The sequence below is a fragment of the Archocentrus centrarchus genome, chromosome 5 (genome assembly GCF_007364275.1).
Source record: "Archocentrus centrarchus isolate MPI-CPG fArcCen1 chromosome 5, fArcCen1, whole genome shotgun sequence".
Classification (NCBI taxonomy): Eukaryota; Metazoa; Chordata; class Actinopteri; order Cichliformes; family Cichlidae; genus Archocentrus; species Archocentrus centrarchus.
The window spans coordinates 20,993,834-21,012,779 of record NC_044350.1 but is presented as its reverse complement, the minus strand read 5'-3'; the positions used below and the strand labels follow the sequence as shown (position 1 = coordinate 21,012,779).

The window sequence follows — 18,946 nt, the reverse complement described above, 5'->3', positions numbered from 1 at the left end:
TGAGCCCCCCCTCATTTATATTTTGTTTTAAATATGCCAGACTTTTTTTTTTTTTTTTTTTTTTAAGTGATCTTGAGCAATAGTCTTTCAAAGTTTCATCTTTGGACATTTGTTGATTTTCCACTCGTTTTCAGTTCAGTCCTTGCACCTGACCATTTTCAGAGTAATATTTTTGTTTGATTTTGTTTGATAAGCCACTTAACGCTGACCTAGGAATCATTCAAGCATAAAAGAAGGAAGACAGGAAAAAAAAGTGGCAAGTTTAAAAAAAAACTGTCTACAGCAGATGAATGGTGTCTAAAAGGAATAGGAAGAAATCCAGCAAAGACCTGGCACGGGACCTGAGAGATGCATCTGGCCTTTCAAGTGATCATCTGCTGTTCACCAAAGACTCATCAGAAATGGTCCTGATGGAAGGGGTGGCTGACAAGAAGGCATTCTTTAGGAAGGGAACTGGAAAAAATGCTGAGGTATGCCAAATTACACAAGAACTGGGCTGAAAATCAGTGGCAACAGGTCTGATGGAGTGATTAATCCAAATTTGAAATTTTTGCTTCTAATTATTGTCAATATGTACAGAGGAGGTCAGGAGAGATGTACAGCAGTGATTGTCTACAGTCATCTGGAAAACACGGTCGAGGCTCTGGCTTGGGGCTGCATTACAGCTGTTGGGGATCTTGGCAAAGTTGATGTAATTATGAATGCAGAAAGTACCACCAGATTTTGATCTACCATGCAATACTGTGCAGAAAGCATCTGATTGGCAATGCACTGGACAGGAAAACATACACTATTATTCATGGATTGGCCTCCCCTAAGAGAGTTCAGGCTATGTTGAAGAATAATGGTGGTCATACCAAATATTGACTTTCAAGCTTGTTTCCAAGCATGTTTGCACATATTTCAATAAATCACTGCACCTCTTTCACATTTTCCTAGGAAAATATAAAGAATGTCTATAAATTAAGAGCAGTACACAGAAAAGAAAAACATGCAGGCAGACATGCACTCCCTAAACAATAATTCATTTGAGTCAAAGGGTAAATGATGACAACAGAGACAATCTAAAAACATCTACAATTATTTTATTGCCAAACTAAAATTGTCCCAGCTATTTACACTTTACAAGCTACTGTAAATATGCAACACAAATATAAAATGCATACATTTATATACATTATTTATATAGTCACCAAAGTCCATAGACATTGTATCTACTTATAGCCATGTTATAATCAACTTCTTTAACTACAGCGCTAATAAAATATCAGACAGATTTGTTTACATATGTGACAGATTAACATTTGATATCATGTGGTGACACCTGTTTAAAAGCAAAAACATTTTAAAGCAGCAGGTAGTCAGTTGTTATTTTGGCAAGATCCCTTAAAATGAAGACACATTTTGGTTACTAAACTTGACAAGACTAACTCTTCATGGACCCCACAACAAGCACAGCAAAATAAATGTAGAAAAGCAAGGACGGAAGAGAATACAGAATATTTCTTCTGCTTATAATTAGTCTGTAAAAACAATTTAATCTCGAGTCAGAACTGCTAAAAAAGGAACATAGAGTAGCATATAAATAAATTGAAAAAAGTGAGAATTTACTCTTGACTTTTCTAAAGCCCGAGAGCTGCAATACAATATAAAAGCATCTTTGGGTACAAGCAGCAAGTATTTGTGATAAGATTTTATCATTTTTGTCCATGAGAAAATCTTGCATTGGTTTAAAAGCTGTGAACTGGTGTTTCATATTCTTATAGTAAATAATATTAAAGCCCCCGCAGTTCATGAAAGTGGATTCATACGTAGTTTGTCATAGCTTTTATAGGTCTCAATATCACTTTGAGCAAGTAAAAATTTTTTAAGTATTCCTCAAGATACATAAATTTAAAAAAAAAATTAACTGTCTTCATTGACCGAGTATAATGACAGTAATGTCTGATACATTATTTCCTGTCAGATTTTTTAAGAAAGCTTCATAACATGTAAGACAGAACTGATTGGGACTTCAATACACTTCACTATAATATGCCAAATGTACAGTTATTAGTAAACACTATACCAAATACAGAACAGGTTTAACATCATGTAAAACATTAAACTCAAGTTAAAGGTCAACAAGACTGATCAAAATACTATAAACCAGTGAAGCAATGATAATGCGACTGAATCACAAAAGCATTACATCATCAAATTAACAGATTTTAATCTGTCAGAGTACCAGCAGGCCAAACTTAAAAATAAAAAAGAAGAAGAAGAAAAAAAGGCATGCTTAGATGTTGTTCAGAACCACAGAGGTCTATTTTAAAAATTGTGATCACTTAAATTGAATTATAACTACAAATCACATTTTCTTCATGTTTACCTATTTTTAGCAGTAATTAGCCATCCACAAAAGTTTCTTTTTTTTTTTTGTTTGTTTTTTGTTTTTTTACCCAATAGGCAGAGCGAGGTTATGTTTTCGGTTGTGCTTGTCTGTCTGTCTGTCTGTCTGTCTGTCTGTCTGTTGGCAGGATAACTCGGAAAATTATGAATGGATTTCGATTAAAATTTCTGGAGTTGTCAGAGGTGGTACAAGGAACACTTTATTAAATTTTGGTGGTGATTTGAATCATGATCAGGATCCAGGATTTTGTAAAAGGATTCTTTATCAATGTGAGATAGGGACAATATTCACATATTTGCATTTGACCTTATGAGGATAAGTCTTAAAAGAATTAGGGCGCAACATGACTTTAAGTTCAATCATATAACAAACTTTGTTCAAATGATTTATGATTTAGTATGACAACACTCGGTCGTATCTATTGCAGCATAGTATCGGCACATAGAAAATTTGTGGTGGGCAAGGTATGCGCTCTGCTGAGTGCCCTTCTAGTGTGCTTATATACTGAGATATGCATGTTGCTCACAGGTCCACATACTTTTGTCCATAAAAGGGCTTTTCAAACCTGTGTAAAAACAAACTGTTCACTTGGCAATTTAACCATTTATTGATGTGTTTGGAATCAGGACAAATACATTTTTTAAATTTTAACCACAAGTGATTAGTTATTAGTAAGGGAAATGCTGGACATTTTGGAGAGATGCATATTTTCTTTGATGCTACTGAAAATTAAACAGGGAGATCAGTGCCACTCTTATGTCTTACAATAAAGCTAAATGTATAGCTACCTGCTGTTTAGCAAAAAAACTGGAAACTAGATATAATTATAATGTTTGCATTGAGCAACCTTGAAAAGAATGGCATCTCTGATTTTTGTTTGTTTGTTTTTATATAATTTTTACCCAATCCAAACAACATACAACTTCAGTGAATTGTTGCGATGTGTTAGAGTAAAAGTTCTATTTCTGAAACCCTTAAAGAAGGAATAAAGGACGATAGAGGTAAATTAACTTCTACGAACTGTTGCAGTAAACTTGAACTGTTAATACTCTAGGTCACAGTTTGGTATATATGGACTAAAAACCATTATAAATCAAACTTTTTGCATTTTAACAAACAAGTAAACTATTATCAGTCTGTAACACCTGTGTAATGTGGTTATTAACGTCATTGTAGTTAAATATATTCCATTTGAAATTAAAAACACTATTTAGTTAGCTAAATAAATATACCCTCTTGTTTTTACTGTATGTCTGTGTGTGTGTGTGTGTGTGTGTGTGTGTGTTTTTTGCTAAAGGCACCAGAAGAAAGTGAAGAAAGTGTTGAAGAATGTTTGCTGAATTATGCATATGGAGCAAAAGCTTGTAGACACATAACAACTAACTGTCAGCCATGCTCTAAGGCGTTAAAACACCTCACTATATAATATTACATAATGATGAACAGTTCAGATTGCTGGTGGTGCAAGATGAGATCATCTGACTGTCTTCCATTGTGCGTTTCATGGAAAATAACTAATATTACATAAAAACGAAGTTTAAAGATATTTTGCTGTATCTCATTTATACCGTATATTATAATGTATAATTATAATGTTTTCCTGTCTTGCTAAAAGACAATCATACTTTCTTTTTTTGTACAGTACCAGCTGCAGCTGTTTGTGTGTAAATAAAGAGGAAGCAACAGGAAAGGACAATTTCACCATCATCTCTGGACAATCGCACTAACACAGGGAAGCAAACAAAAACAAAAAAGTTCATTCCTAATCCTTCAAATAAACTCATTCTTTTACTCTTTGTTAACTTAAATAATGAAATGTTGATATGCCTGGATTTTGTTCAGATGTATGTTAAGTTACAGTCAAAAAGTTAATTTAAATGATTCCTTCCTACTCACATGCTATACTCGGTATTGTGTACATTTAGAAACCTGGGAGCTGTTCTGAGCAGCCCTGTAGTGTGTTTCCCTTAGGTGACAGTATTCTCTAAACACTGACCGTTTTACAGTTGGCAAGCCTTTCCTAAGACCACACACAATGAAGCAGTATCTAGTGTCCTCCAACAGCGAGGCCTTCCCCCGTTGTCCAGTCGATTAATATGAAGCTCAGACTCATTACCATGAAGGAGAAACCCAAAGCAGCAAAACAGGCAGCCTAAGAATGAGGGGAAAACACATCAGACTTAATTATCAAGAACTCCAGTAAACAAAGTTGAGAAAGGCTGCATCATCAGATTAGTGTAGGCAAATATTTTCATATTCTCACCAGTATCTTAGAAGGAGAGTTCATGGGTTCATCTTCTTTGGGAACAATCCGGATGTAGAAGACAGCAGGGAAGATGAAAATGAGGCAAGGAGCTGATGTGGCGCCTGAATAATAAAAAAAGAGTAAAAGAAATACTGTAATGAAAGTTAGATGACACATATGCAAGGCTCATCATTATTTTTTTATTATTTTTTTTTTCCTAAATAATTTTTCAAGTTGATTTTTAACATCCACCAAGGAATGGTAATTCAGCCATTTGATTCAGGTGTGTTGGATCAGGGACACATCTAAAACCTGCAGGACACTGGGCCACGAGGCCTGGATTTGGGAACCACTGCTTTAGCTTATCAAAGACAGTTCTATGTTTCCAACTTTGTGGGAACAGTTTAGGAAAAGAGCTGTTCCATTCTATCATGTTTATGCCCCAGTGCACAAGGAAAAGTTCATGAAGTCATGGTTGGATAAATTTGGTGTGGAAGAACTTGACCGGCCTGAACAGAACCCTGATGTTAACCCCATCAAACACCTTTGGGATGAACAAGAATGGAGAATGTGAGCCAGACCCTCTGATTCAACATCAGCATCTGATTTTACAAATCCTCTTCTGGATGAATGTACATAAATTGCCGCAGACAAGACTCCAAAATCTTACAGAAAGAAACAGTGGAAGCTGTTATAGCTATTTTTTTTCCCCTTCCTGTTTGCTTGCACTTAAATATTTTAGTTTGTTTATGTAGCCCTATATACAGAATAAATCAATCTCAAAATTTGTTGTCGTACTCATAGCCAGTTTCAAAGAAATATTAACATGACCATGGCAATGTACTGTCGCCTGAGAGAATTGTGGCAAATATTCTTTAAGCGACAATGCAGGATTAATCAAAGCACAGACAAAACTAAGAAAAACAGGAAGAAATACTAAAATTGTCAGGGAGCTGACTTTTTTTTTAAGTACTGATACATAAAAGTGAAATTTTACTGGAAAATATTTAATAGGACATTTATATTATTTGTTTATATAGTCATGACTTTCTTTTTTACTGTATTCTTGTGACATATCACTGGGCAACATGTTTTGCACGTGCCAGCTATGTCTATATAACTTCTGTAATGTTATTATGAGATTAAAACACATCTGAAGCATGCTAGAGATGACAGTTTCCAGTTCTTTATTCAGTATAGAGAGGCTTTTTGTTTATGAGCACAGCTCAAAAAGAAGATGAAAAGAATAGAAAATGCAAAGCGCTCTCTTGTGCATTGTCCTGTGAGTGCATAAATAAGTGTCTCTGCAAGTTTTGTTTGGAATTTATATTATATATATATTCATTCAGATTTTTGTATTATTTACACAACATACACAAATGCCTAATCCCTCCCTTGGCATTCCAGTTGGCTCTGCCTCTCGGTTTTGCACACATGGAAGTGCTCATCTATCTTTATTTCATTTTGTTTTGCTTTTTTGTTTGTGTGTATAGATGCAAAAACAGGTGAGCTCTTTACATACTCCAATGTTACATGTTGGTCAAAGCATAAATCATTACTTTGAGGAAATACCAGGTGGTCCCTAAAGTTAATGTTTTCGAATTTTACATCTAACCTATGAAACATGACCTCAGTCTGAAAACAAACTGTGACAAAAATATTGACTCAAGCTGTCAGTGTGTCCATGACACTGGTCACGTTTTTTTTAGTTTTAATATTTATTTGTGCGTGTTGTGTATATACAAATGGCAACTGAATAAGTAAGACATAACACCCAACCCACAGTCACAAAAGTCCAGGTGGCTGAAAAAGAGACATTTTGGAAACATAAATGTTAGTTTTCATATTTTTATGAAGTTTTTTTCCCTACAGCTCTCACATGTCAAGGTTTTGTTTTCTTACTCAGGCTTCCTTAAAATATTTGCTTAAACATTAGCAGGAAGAATTGTTAACCTATTAGTCCCCTCTGTGTTTCTTACAGATTTAGGGTATTATAAAGCCTTTCCTTGCGTGTTTAACACCAAAATGTTACCATGACAAAAACAAAGTCAAAGTCAGTACTATACACACCGATGATGCCGAAGATTCCCAGAATGTTTGGAGCAAATATCACCAGCATGTTGATTAAGGTGAGAAGAATGAGAGCAATGGCAGTGTGACGTAACCAGCTGAAAGATTTGGTGGGGAATAACATCTGCTGGATGGCTCTACGCACCTGCGGACAGAAAATTCACATTAGAAACACTATAATATTACAATATTAATTTAGTAGCTAAGAGAAGACTTGAATAAAAGTCACAGCTTACAGGGAACAGCACAATGGGGACAGTTAGTGTTACAGCAGTGAGGACAGCCACTCGCACACACAGGATCAAAGTGTCATATGGATCAATCCGGCTGTATGTGTGCAGCAGTTCAGCCTCCACATTGCCTGCGGGAATATAAACAGAAAACAGTTTAGTTAACTGTGGACACACAGTCACCACAAGAGGGAGCTTGGGTTCCATGTAATGCAGTACATGCAATTCCATAAAAGATCACAGCTTTTTTTTTTAAGCAGAAAAGATTCTTTATGAACAAACATCAAAACAACCTCTGATTAGAAAATCAGTATGACTTTTTTCCATGGAAAAAATTACTGTGCTTTTATGGAAACCGCATTGGATTGTTATTATATAATTTCTGGATGAAGGCACTCATTAGCTTAAGACAAAAATGAGAGCCTAAAATATTTTCTTTGCAAGGAAAATAATAAAAATGCTTTTGCAACATCTGTGAAATATCTTGGCAATTTTTTTTTCTTGTATGTGAGTTACCTCTCTTTTCAAAAAAAAAAAAAAAATCATCTCCCTGTTCTATTATGTCCCAGTTAGAACAACATTCCTTTTGCCTTACTTAATAATAACAAATATCTAGCAGTGCTCTGGCATGCTTGATTTGGACGGAGACATTTCTATTCATCCACTGGTATTGAAACATCAAGTGTAAAAGAAGTGTCAGGGACAACTGCCCTCACCATAAAAAGTCAGGTAGCCAAAGAGAGCTGCCAGAAAGTACATGCTGTACATGACAAAGATGGAGATGTTGGACACCTTCTGCATCTTCTTCTTTGATGGACTAAAATCAGAGAGTGGAAATTATTGCCACATTCTGCATTGACATGCTATTAAACATTGCAGGTCACAGATGGGTGACTCACTTGCGTAGCTCGGTGTAGATGGGCAGGACCTCAGGATGGCAAACAAATGCGAAAGCCAAGATTGGGATGGTGTACGCTGTCTGTGAAGAGACACATAAACACATGACTTTCTATTATTAGCAGTGCTGTTAAGCTTCCCAAAAAAAGTGTGCAAACTAGCAAGTACATCTATACACCTCAGCATCTGTGGCCTCAACATTCAAAAGTGATACAGACCCAGAGATGCAAACAGTTCTTCACCTCAGCCGCCTACCTGTGAGTTGATGGTGAACATGCGTGGGGTGCAGTGGGAGTCGTCATCCTCGTGAACCACACCGTTGTTGTGCTCATGGATGTGGCTTGAATCGTTTAGGCCGTGGTGGGAAGCAGTACTGTTTACTGAGAACTCCTCAAAGGGACAGGGAATCTGAAACTTCTTAAAGATAACCTGCAAGGAGATGTGAGAGAAGCATTAGGGCTATAATCAAAAAAACAACAAAAGGATAAGGTAATGTGTCAGAGTCAGTAAACAACAACTAATTAGATAAAGTATTTTAATCTAAGATGAGGGTCAGTCAGCCTCTAAATACACAGATTTTCCTTTGAACCTTTGATGTCTGTAAGTAGCTCTTATATTAGGCTTATCAAACAGACGCATTCCACTGAAAACAGAGTCAAGAGTGGGAAAGTTAGTAGCATAAAGTGGGTGCCAGGAAGACATGCCAGAGTAAAAGAGGCTCTGTGTGAACAGCAACTGTGATGATGTGCCACTGTGTGCGTGTTGGACCAACTTACTGCAGTGAGAAAAAACACCATGCAGCTGAGAGAAAACCCACTGGTGTAGCCAAGGTAACCTGAAAATAAAGAGAATGAGACCGTTTAGAACTGCTCTTCAGACCAGATGTGTTGACTGGGACAACTATTAACTGTAGTGGAGACAGAGATTATTTCCCACTTATTCTTATAAATGAAGCTACTACAAAAAAAAATCCTGAAAATGTGCAGTGACCTCACAGCACTGTAAGGGCAGAAAAAAAACATGTTTATACTGTGTGTTAACGAACAGATTATGTCAAAATTGAGAGAGTGATTATGTCAGGAAAAATGATGTCTAATTGAGCACCCGCTGTTTCCACTGTGAGGGGTAGGGCAAGAACGCACTAATTGCTTGACTTCAATGTACATACCTTGTCCTTCAAAATAATTATGTAAGTTGCTTAATGTGAAATAATCTTAATTAATAACTTCTAAGTATAGAACATTTTTCTTGAAGAGAAACTGTCAAATGCAGTCAGAGTTAGATAAATGCACTGTAAGAAAACAACCCAAAAAAATTAAGATACTCTGGAATATAGTAAAAAAAGAGCAAAACTACAAAATTATGTTCCAAAGGGCGCCTGAATGAAATGATAGGCAGGTAGATAGGAACTGCCCAACTATTGAAGAGATCCATTTTAAAACAATCTAACAGATGCAAATTTAAATCATATTAAACTTAGTTTTGTGTGTGTGTGTGTGTGTGTGTGTGTGTGTGTGTGTGTGTGTGTGTGTGTGTGTGTGTGTGTGTGTGTGTGTGTGTGTGTGTGTGTGTGTGTGTTTTTCAGGAATTCAAATCTATTATTGCTTATATTAGAGCATATAGGGAGCTGGGGATGCATGTACAGTACTGGAACTTGTGTGAGCCTCTTGCTTCTCTTTGATCAGTGTGTCTGCAAAGTAACCCACCAAGAATGTAGAGTCACCCGTATGTGACTGGTTACCCGCTGCAGCAGTAAGGTTAAAGTTGTCTGAGTGGCCTGAGATTATGGAGTACATTTCTTTTGTGAGTGTTTTAATTTCTGTCATACTTAAATGCTTGTGTACCTTCATGGATCAGGTGTCCCGTGTTGGTAGTTCAAGTGCATAAAAAAAAAAATTCTGTTCAAATGTATAGATTATATCACAAGTTGCAATAGACCAACAGGTCTCCTTGGTAAATGGACTTATCTCCATTTGAAAGAGAAAGTAATAGAAAAGACATTTACATTTTACTCACCAAGCTGTTTCATTAAAGCAAGAGGCAGGATGATACTGGCAGAGACCATGATGACCAGGTAGTTTCCATTCAAGTACCACAGACTGGAGAAAAATGTAGTTTACTTTGGTAAGCTCAATATTTCAAACAGTCGTGCTGAGACTCACTACACACTACACAGGAGACTAAGACAAAAATAGAGTGTATGATGGTAACAAATGTGTTCATTCTGTATATCTAGTTGTATTGTTTTTGCTGATATTGTAATTTAAGAAATGTCAGAGCAGTCATATAAATGACACAAGGCTGTTAAAAATCTGCTGGTCCAAATGGTTCATGTGCCCCATTTGGTCAGACCAACAGTAACCTGTTGGGAACACACTTGGCCTCAAGATTGTGGAAAAAAATCTGTCTGCTTGTGTTGCTCTGGACAGAAGTACTAGAATAGAGTGTTGCATAACTCAGATTATTTATATGACAGGTCACAGTTGCAGTAAAGGAAGACATGATGGAGCCTAAACAACATAGCACTGAAGAAGTCAGCAAATATTACGGTCTCCTCAGGTACACACACATGTCCTGACTCTGAACAAACATCCTGTGAAAATGCTTCAGTAAAAATGCCTGTCGTGCCTCTTAAATAGCCAAGCTTAGCTGTATATGTTTATTCTTAGGACATGTGGGCATGTCTTAGTGTTACAGTCAATTCATACTTCTGTGTTAAATCTACACTGTAGGCCTGTCATAACTGCAAACCTGCCTGAAATCCTACATAATAACGTACACTGTACCCTATGCAGTACCTTACACTGTACCCTATGCTGTACCCTACACTGTAACCTGATGTCGCTGTTGACGCCGCCCACACAGGTGTAAATGCTGACAACCGAATCAGCCACTTGCTTTGGCTCCACATCAATTCATGCATCTGACTTTATAATATTGCTTTCATTGTTGATTTGGCACAGTAATCTAGCCATGTGGTTAAGGATGGACATTAGATATTTAAATTAAAAAAATAATTGTCTTTTGGTATTTGAACTCTAGATTTTAGTGGACATGATTTGTTGTCATTTCAACTGACTTGCTCAGAAGTGTATATGTACTCTCAGGGCAATAACAGTAAATTTAAAACGTCAGTAGCTGTAGACCCAAGAGGGACCACACAAGCATGCAGCTTTAAAGAGGATATTATCAAACCTTTAAAGCCTACTGTCTCTTAAATCCTGTGCACAGGAGAGTCTTTGTCCACTAAACCCCGTTTTTCACTGCTAAGCCTGTTATTCTTAACCCTGAAATAAACATAACCAGTGGGATCGGCTGTCTGCCATAGGCCTACGTGCTGAAACACTGTGTGAGCAATGAGACTAGCAGTGTTTGCGCACGCGCGTGTGTGTGCGTGCGTGTACGTGTGCATGCGCGTGCATGCATGTGAACTTGGAGTGGTCCCTTGAAAGCAGGGGAAGTTACACAAATGACAGGTCATGTCTTCTTTGGCCTTTTGGTCAGTAGGTCATATCAGATCAACTTTCATACGTGAGTCACTTGGGACAAATCATGTCAACTCAAGTCTAGAGTTCAAATACCAAGGTCATACTACAGTCTTTATGAGTAAATTGTGTTTTTTCTGATAGTAACAGTATGTTAACATTTAGCATCCAAAGTTGTGTTAACGGTAACAATACTTGCTTATTCTGCATTAAGCTCATATTAATAATGGATCTTGTGATTACAGGCAGATAGCTGTTTTTAGCAAAAAGACTTCTTGCTGCACAGAGCCTGCCCAGAACCAAATAGCAAACTAGCTATTGTTTTTAAATGTCTAAGCATGCTAGACTCCACTGCACCCTTTATATTTTACCTGATAAATTTCACATACCCTACACAAAACAACACCAAACCTACTTAAAAACTACTTAAACTCAGGCAAAGAGTGAAAACCACTTGGCTGCCTCTCCACCACACAATTCCTTTCTATTTCAAGAGCTGCTAGTCATAAATAAAGCCACATCCCCACTACACACCCCTCACTCCTCTTAGTTTCTGTGACGCCATGAATTTGGACAAGGATCATTGAATGGAAATGAACAGTGTGTACCTCAGTTGCTGAGAACTGGCCCTGAGCTGACCAATCCTTATGCTCAGCCACAGAATTTGGCACCCTATTTTACACCACCTGCAGCTGTCATGTGTGTATATCTGTGTGTGCCTTTGTGTGAGACATAAAGAGCAGCCATAACACTTAATACATTTATTTCATTTGTAGCTATAAGCCTTTAAGTTCGTTGGATGGTAGGTTGTTCCAAGTAGCTTAAACTTAAGAAATACAGAGATCAGGATTGTGGATTGCCACGCCATCTGCTGTAAGACTTCTGCTGAAGGTCATTCTTTAACTATCTGAAGTCTAGTGCTTAACAAATTTATTAGACCATCATCGAATGTAGGCTTTATGCCACAGCTACCCTAAATTAACAGTACTGGTAATTACTAAAATAATTTGTTTATGTTTCTGTAACAATTATCCCCCCAGTGTGCCCAAGCTCTTTAATCAAAATGATATTTTAATGATAAAATATAATTATTGTTGCTATCCATGACTTTTCAAATGTACTGTTTTACAAAAAAGCGGATAAAAAAATTGCAAAGACGTTATTATTTTTGATTAAGATTTTGATTAAGATACTAAATTACAGTTATTTACTTGCATTCCTGAATAGAAAAAAATTATTTTAGTGGCTGAATATTATACTTGATTAATTTCTGACTTCTCAAACAAGCCTAATGGGCCGGCTCAAATTTGGGTATAAAAATGTGAATTCAGTTTATTTGTCTAATAAATAACAATATAATTTTTAATTTTAAACACGTTTTTGACTGATTTCTAAAATATTAGTATTTTATTGTTTTTATGGCAGGTGGCCTAATAAATTTGTAACTATGTAACTATGAATTCATGCATTATCCATTCATGCATTTTCTTCCACTTATCCATTATTGGGTTGTGGGGGAGCTGGACCTTATCCAGAGTGCCATAGGGTGAGAGGCAGGGTACGCCCTGGGAAGGACGCCAGTATGTCACAGGGTATAATTATGACTCCCAATCTAAAATTAATCCAAACTGAAGGACAGTCAGGATTTTTTTTTTCTTTCTGAAAGGTATTGTAGCTGTGCGTACTGCTACAACCTCAACCTGCATGTTTTAAAGGCCGGCCATCCGGCTGTCACACTACGGCAATAAACACAGAGAAAATTCCACTAAAGTACGCAACCATAAGACAAAAGAAAATTAGAACAAGCCCCATGCTTAGATGAATATCTTGTGTCAAGCTCATTAAACTTGGAAGGCCTATACCTTATTATGTAAATTGCCCTGACATGCATAATGTTGGTATTTGGCACTATAAAAAAAACTGAATTGAACTAAGTAAATAATTCCGCTGACTATTGTGTGTTATTGAATGTCTGTCCTTGGAGATGAATGTGGACAGGCTGCAGCACATAAGCATTGCAGCTGCAATCCATTTCAAGCACAAGGGTTGTTTTTAGACTTAAACAGACAGCTGGAATCCACTTCAGTCCACGTGGCCTTAAGCAGGCTGTCTACGTCTATGACATAGCTCTGATGTGGACAGTGCTTGCCTCTACAAGTTGACAGTAGCAAGGACTAATGCCATGTACATTAGTATTGAATAAATACCCAATCATGTCCCTTCTGTTGCTCAGCCAATTCCAGGCTTCCATTCTCATTACACCCCCACGACGACTGAATCAGTAAATGCTACAAACTGAAATATTTGCTGCCCACATAGTTGGCCAGGCCCCATGACCCTGCACACAGTGTCTCAGCTCTGGGTCAACAACGGGCAAGACTCATGTGCTTGTACGGCCATTAGCCCAGTGGTGTTAATACAGAAAAGAACATAAATGACAATACTCACTCGGAGGTAGGCTCAGCCTTCAGGAAAGCTTGGATAACCAGTGGTAACTCAGACTTAACAATGTAAAGGTAGCTGGACATAGCTGTAACAAGACAAGACAGAGGAAATATAACATAAGGTGAAGCAAACCACAGTGCAAATACATGCACTAACCAAACAGAGATCAGAAAACCCATGTCACAAGAACGCTTATCACATCATGTTTACATAGGTGACACAGCACTAGCCACTACTGAAACACTGCAGTCATGTCCTTTGTACTTTTGGGACGTCAGACTTTTTACTAACCTACTACTTTCAATAATTACTGTCTACATGACTGCGTTGAAAAAGTATTAAGATTATAATGCCTCATGAAAAAAAATTCCTAGTAGCTTCTTTGTTTCCCCCTTTGCAGGGTAAACATAACTGTTATACCTATGACAAAGACCTGTGACTGGTTATTGTTTGGGTTAGAAGAAGGAAGTGGAATTATGTGACCTTTCAGAATGAAGTACTGCATTCACATCTGATGAGATCTGACCACATTCACAAGTGGTATAGCTGATTACACTGACATCTTTACGCATTTACAGCATGTCCCTTTTTTATTTATCTTGATACACATTTTCTGTTAATACTACTAAAGGCAGCAGCAAACCACTTTTAATATCAGTATGGGATTATCTACATTTCTAGACTTAGGACTTAAGAAGCTTTTTAAGACAAATAAACATATTTAATAAATTATAAAATTATATTGTTATTTATTAGGCAAATAATTAATTTCTGCTTTTATATCCAAATTTGAGACAGCACACTGGACTTCTCTGTGAATTCAGAAATTAATCAACATTCAACCACTAAAACTTGTTTTTCTGTTTGGGCAAATAACTGTAATTTGGCATCTTAATGAGAAAATAATAATGTGCTTTACTATTTCTTTTTCAGTTTTTTTTCTGTAAAACTGTACGTTTCAAAATTCATGGATAACAATGATTATATTTTAGCATTAAAAATGTCATTTTGATTAAAGAGCTTGCGCATACTGGTGGATTAGCCATTACAGAAATATGAAAATATATATATTTTGATAATTATCAACACTGTTAATTTAGGACAGCTGTGGCAAAAACTTTGCCTTGGGTGGTATATTCTAATAAATTTGTTAAGCACTGTATTATATTTAATTTAATTGAAGGAAATTTGGGGACATATTTTAACTGGACATAGATCAGGAGTCACCTGTATAGTAGGATAATTAATATTTGTGGATAATATGAAATAATGGAACCATATAACTAGAAAACAATGACAGAGCCTTGTGGAACACCATAGATCACAGGAACTTACTGATGGCTGAATATGTTTGGTTTAAAAATTACAATCTAAACCAGTCTGACGCACTAAATCCCAGGCTGATGATTGATTACGTTGTTAAAGGAAATTCCTTTTTCCAACAAAATAGTGATTTTAGTATGTCTAAAATCAACAAGGTCAACTTTGGGGCCTACAGCTTAAGGAAGAAGGCATAACCTAGCTTATCTCAATAAATCTTTGGTCAGCAACACATAAGATTGGAGGAAATCTTTTTAATGCCAACACCACAAACAACACAGCTATTTACAAACAGGTCTCTTATTTGTCACTCTTAATACTCTATGATATCCCATAAGACGAAAAGCTAAAGTAATATTTATGGTTTTGGTGAATATGGTTACATGGCTGGGTAAGAAAGGTAAGCTGTGTAAAGATATATTTAATCCACTTTATTGCTACAAGCAGGTTGTAGAACACATGTGCGAATATGTTACTCACAAAGTCACACTGTTTCCTCACCTCCAATATTTTGCAGGGTGATTGCTATACCAGCAGCCATTTTTCCAGGATTGCCAAAGGCCCTGTACCCCAGCTGTTCATAAGCTCGAATTCCTGTAAGCAGATTACAAACAATCAGATGTCTGTCCAAGGAACACGGCAATACACTTTCAAAATGGCAGAAAAATGAAAATGATTGCACAATTCGGAGAGAGAGCAAACTGTGATTTTTTTTTTACCGTTTTAATATTTATATAGACTGTTTAAACTTGTCCAAACTCCTAATTACAGAACAAGAAATTAAATAAAAATTTCTTTCATTTAATCAGTCAGAGGCATTATACAAATTAAGCCAACTGGAAACCAAATCATTCAATACAAAACTGGCATTTTATAAAACAATTAAATTACGATTGCCTAATTTTCTCATATAGTTTGTCTTTATTCACTTAAATTTTTTCAGTTAATATAACCTAATTTAAGCATGTTTGCTCAGTTTTATAAATGTTTTTGATCTTTTCAACTTTATCAGCTGCCTTTTTTAAAACCAGCAGTAGCAAAGCTGATGTAATTTCAATACAATATATATTTTTGGGAGCACAACATTATTGTACCATTTCTTTACAAACGGCTAAGATGTGACATAAGCCTTACCCACAACGCCTGAGGATTTGAGCAGCAGATGAATGGAGTAAGATGACAGAGCTGCTACTGCAGTCAGAAGAAACCTGTGGCACAAAAAAAAACGTGTCACAACAAAAGTCTGCATGTTACAAAACCGTATATCTCAACATTATGCTGCATTATATGTAGCACATTATTTCTTCTAGGCGTATTATCCTGATATTTGGGGATTTTGGCATTACCATAATCATATGCATTGATTCATGATGTTTTGTGCACATATTTCTGTTTTGATATAAAATAACACATTCACAAATGAAAATCTTTCTATTATGTATGAGAAGTTCAATTCAATTAAATTCAATTTTATTTATATAGCGCCAAATCACAACAAACTGTCGCCTCAAGCGCTTAAGTTGAATTGTAGTATGATTCAGGTATGATTGAGGTGTGAATGAATAGTGCATGAAATTGTAAAGCGTCTTTGAGTGTCTAGAAAAGCGCTATATAAGTCTAATGCATTATTATTATTATTTTAGTAGTGCTCAAGTGGGCAAGCATGGTATTTCTAAAGCTGGGATTTCTTACAGGCAAATATAATTGAAACAAACGAGCAGTTGCAACAAATAACGACGAAACAGGAAATCTTGCAAACAACTTCAAATGTAATGCAGTGATATGGGTCAATCGTCCTACACATGGAAAAAATGCTGTTTCCTACAACAATGAGCAAGTCAGCAGAGAGCTTTCAGTTCAGTCTGTAAAAATTAGGTGGGGTCATAAAATATAGCTTGTCAATCTTGAGCTGTTTGATATTGCAAGATTGCAATTATATCATTATTTGTTATTTATGTTTTTATATATACAGTACCATGAGTGAGCAAGACATTGATTCACTGATTCACATCACTAGGTTCCACAGCAATATACAGTGTATCACAAAAGTGAGTACACCCCTCACATTTCTGCAGATATTTAAGTATATCTTTTCATGGGACAACACTGACAAAATGACACTTTGACACAATGAAAAGTAGTCTGTGTGCAGCTTATATAACAGTGTAAACTTATTCTTCCCTCAAAATAACCCAATATACAGCCATTAATGTCTAAACCAGCGGCAACAAAAGTGAGTACACCCCTAAGAGACTACACCCGTAAATGTCCAAATTGAGCACTGCTTGTCATTTCCCCTTCAAAATGTCATGTGACTCGTTAGTGTTACTGGGTCTCAGGTGTGCATAGAGAGCAGGTGTGTTCAATTTTGTAGTACAGCTCTCACACTCTCTCATACTGGTCACTGAAAGTTCCAACATGGCACCTCATGGCAAAGAACTCTCTGAGGACCTTAAAAGACGAATTGTTGCTGTACATGAAGACTGTTATATAAGCTGCACACAGACTACTTTTCATTGTGTCAAAGTGTCATTTTGTCAGTGTTGTCCCTTGAAAAGATATACTTAAATATCTGCAGAAATGTGAGGGGTGTACTCACTTTTGTGATACACTGTGTGTGTGTGTGTATATATATATATATATATAAACACACACACACACACCAGAGGCCTGGGAGGTTGAGGGTTGTGTGCAGTATCTTAGCGGTTCCTAGGAGTGTGCTCTTCTGGACAGAGATCTCAGATTTCCTGGAATCTGCTGGAACTCCTCTCCCAATTTGGGGGTCATTTGCCTGTGGGATTCCAAGGTACTTATAGCTGTCGTCAATGTCTGCAATGCAATGTTGCCTTCTGGTAGTGCAATCCCTTCAGTTCTGGCTACCTTCCCTCTCTTTATCATCTGACTACACTTCTCCAGTCCATGTGACCTAGTGGTGTGGATCAGTGAATCAATGTCTTGCTCACTCTTTGCATACAGCTTGATGGCATCCATGCAGAGGTGGTGCTTGATGTTTACTCTACTCTGTAGCTGATATATGTAACCATTCTTGTTAATGATCTGGCTGAGTTCAGGCCTATGCAGAACAATAGTGTGGATAGAACATCTCCTTGGTAAATCCCACACTTGATGGTGACTTGTGCAATTGGCTTGAAGTTGGCCTGTAGTGTTTTTCTCCACAGCCCCACTGAATTCATGATTAAGCCTCTTAGATCCTGTTGCTCTTGTACAGTTCTAAGCATTCCAGGATCCATACGTGAGGCACTGAGTCACAGTCCTTTTTTGTACTAATCATACACTATACAATTCTAATACCTATTGATGCGAGTGCTTATAGGAATTTGATAAGAGACATTCTATATCTTCTTTCAGTATAAGAGCTACTCTGCTACTATTAAACTGACTTTCTGGTTTCATAGTTGTTCCTAACACTGAGACCACTTTCTGTTCCAGACCCTTTACTTTGCAGTTACTTAAACATAAACTGCATGAACACGAGAAGTGGGCTCATGGTCTGACAGCAGCTGTCTGTATGGACCAAACTAGTTGCCTCACACAGGGTCTGGAGGTTCAGTTATTCTGAGCTGTGGCCTCTCTGGCCTATGTGGGAAAGAGGATGAGGGCCTGAGAGGGGTGTATGAATAGAAGTGACTATACCACAGCATATAATATGTTACAAGCTGTTACGACACATGATAAATTAGTACTATTTATAAATGCATCACAAAAACAGACTCATTTGCTTCTTTAGCTGACACAACTTAGTTTACCCCCTTTCAGTTTAATTACTGCATATCAGTAGAATAGCAAAGCTTGAGGTCAGGAAATTGTTCACATGTAATGGAAAAGTTAGCTTTTCCAGTTA

The 18,946-nt window shown here is 36.8% G+C and overlaps 1 protein-coding gene across 2 annotated transcripts in view; it reads right to left on the bottom strand.

Moving 5' to 3' along the window:
- Positions 1-1,083: 1,083 nt before the first annotated feature.
- Positions 1,084-18,946, bottom strand: part of slc38a3b (solute carrier family 38 member 3b) — a 33,356-nt gene continuing 15,493 nt past the window's right edge. For both annotated transcript variants that reach the window (XM_030729856.1, XM_030729857.1), the window contains 12 exons: positions 16,219-16,292; positions 15,586-15,678; positions 13,768-13,849; positions 9,851-9,933; positions 8,611-8,669; positions 8,090-8,263; positions 7,837-7,916; positions 7,654-7,754; positions 6,944-7,068; positions 6,708-6,852; positions 4,656-4,759; positions 1,084-4,544 (listed from right to left, as the gene is read on the bottom strand). In XM_030729856.1, coding sequence (XP_030585716.1) covers positions 4,440-4,544; positions 4,656-4,759; positions 6,708-6,852; positions 6,944-7,068; positions 7,654-7,754; positions 7,837-7,916; positions 8,090-8,263; positions 8,611-8,669; positions 9,851-9,933; positions 13,768-13,849; positions 15,586-15,678; positions 16,219-16,292 — 1,225 coding nt within the window. In that variant the 3' untranslated portion in view covers positions 1,084-4,439. The remainder of the gene's footprint in view (positions 4,545-4,655; positions 4,760-6,707; positions 6,853-6,943; positions 7,069-7,653; positions 7,755-7,836; positions 7,917-8,089; positions 8,264-8,610; positions 8,670-9,850; positions 9,934-13,767; positions 13,850-15,585; positions 15,679-16,218; positions 16,293-18,946) is intronic.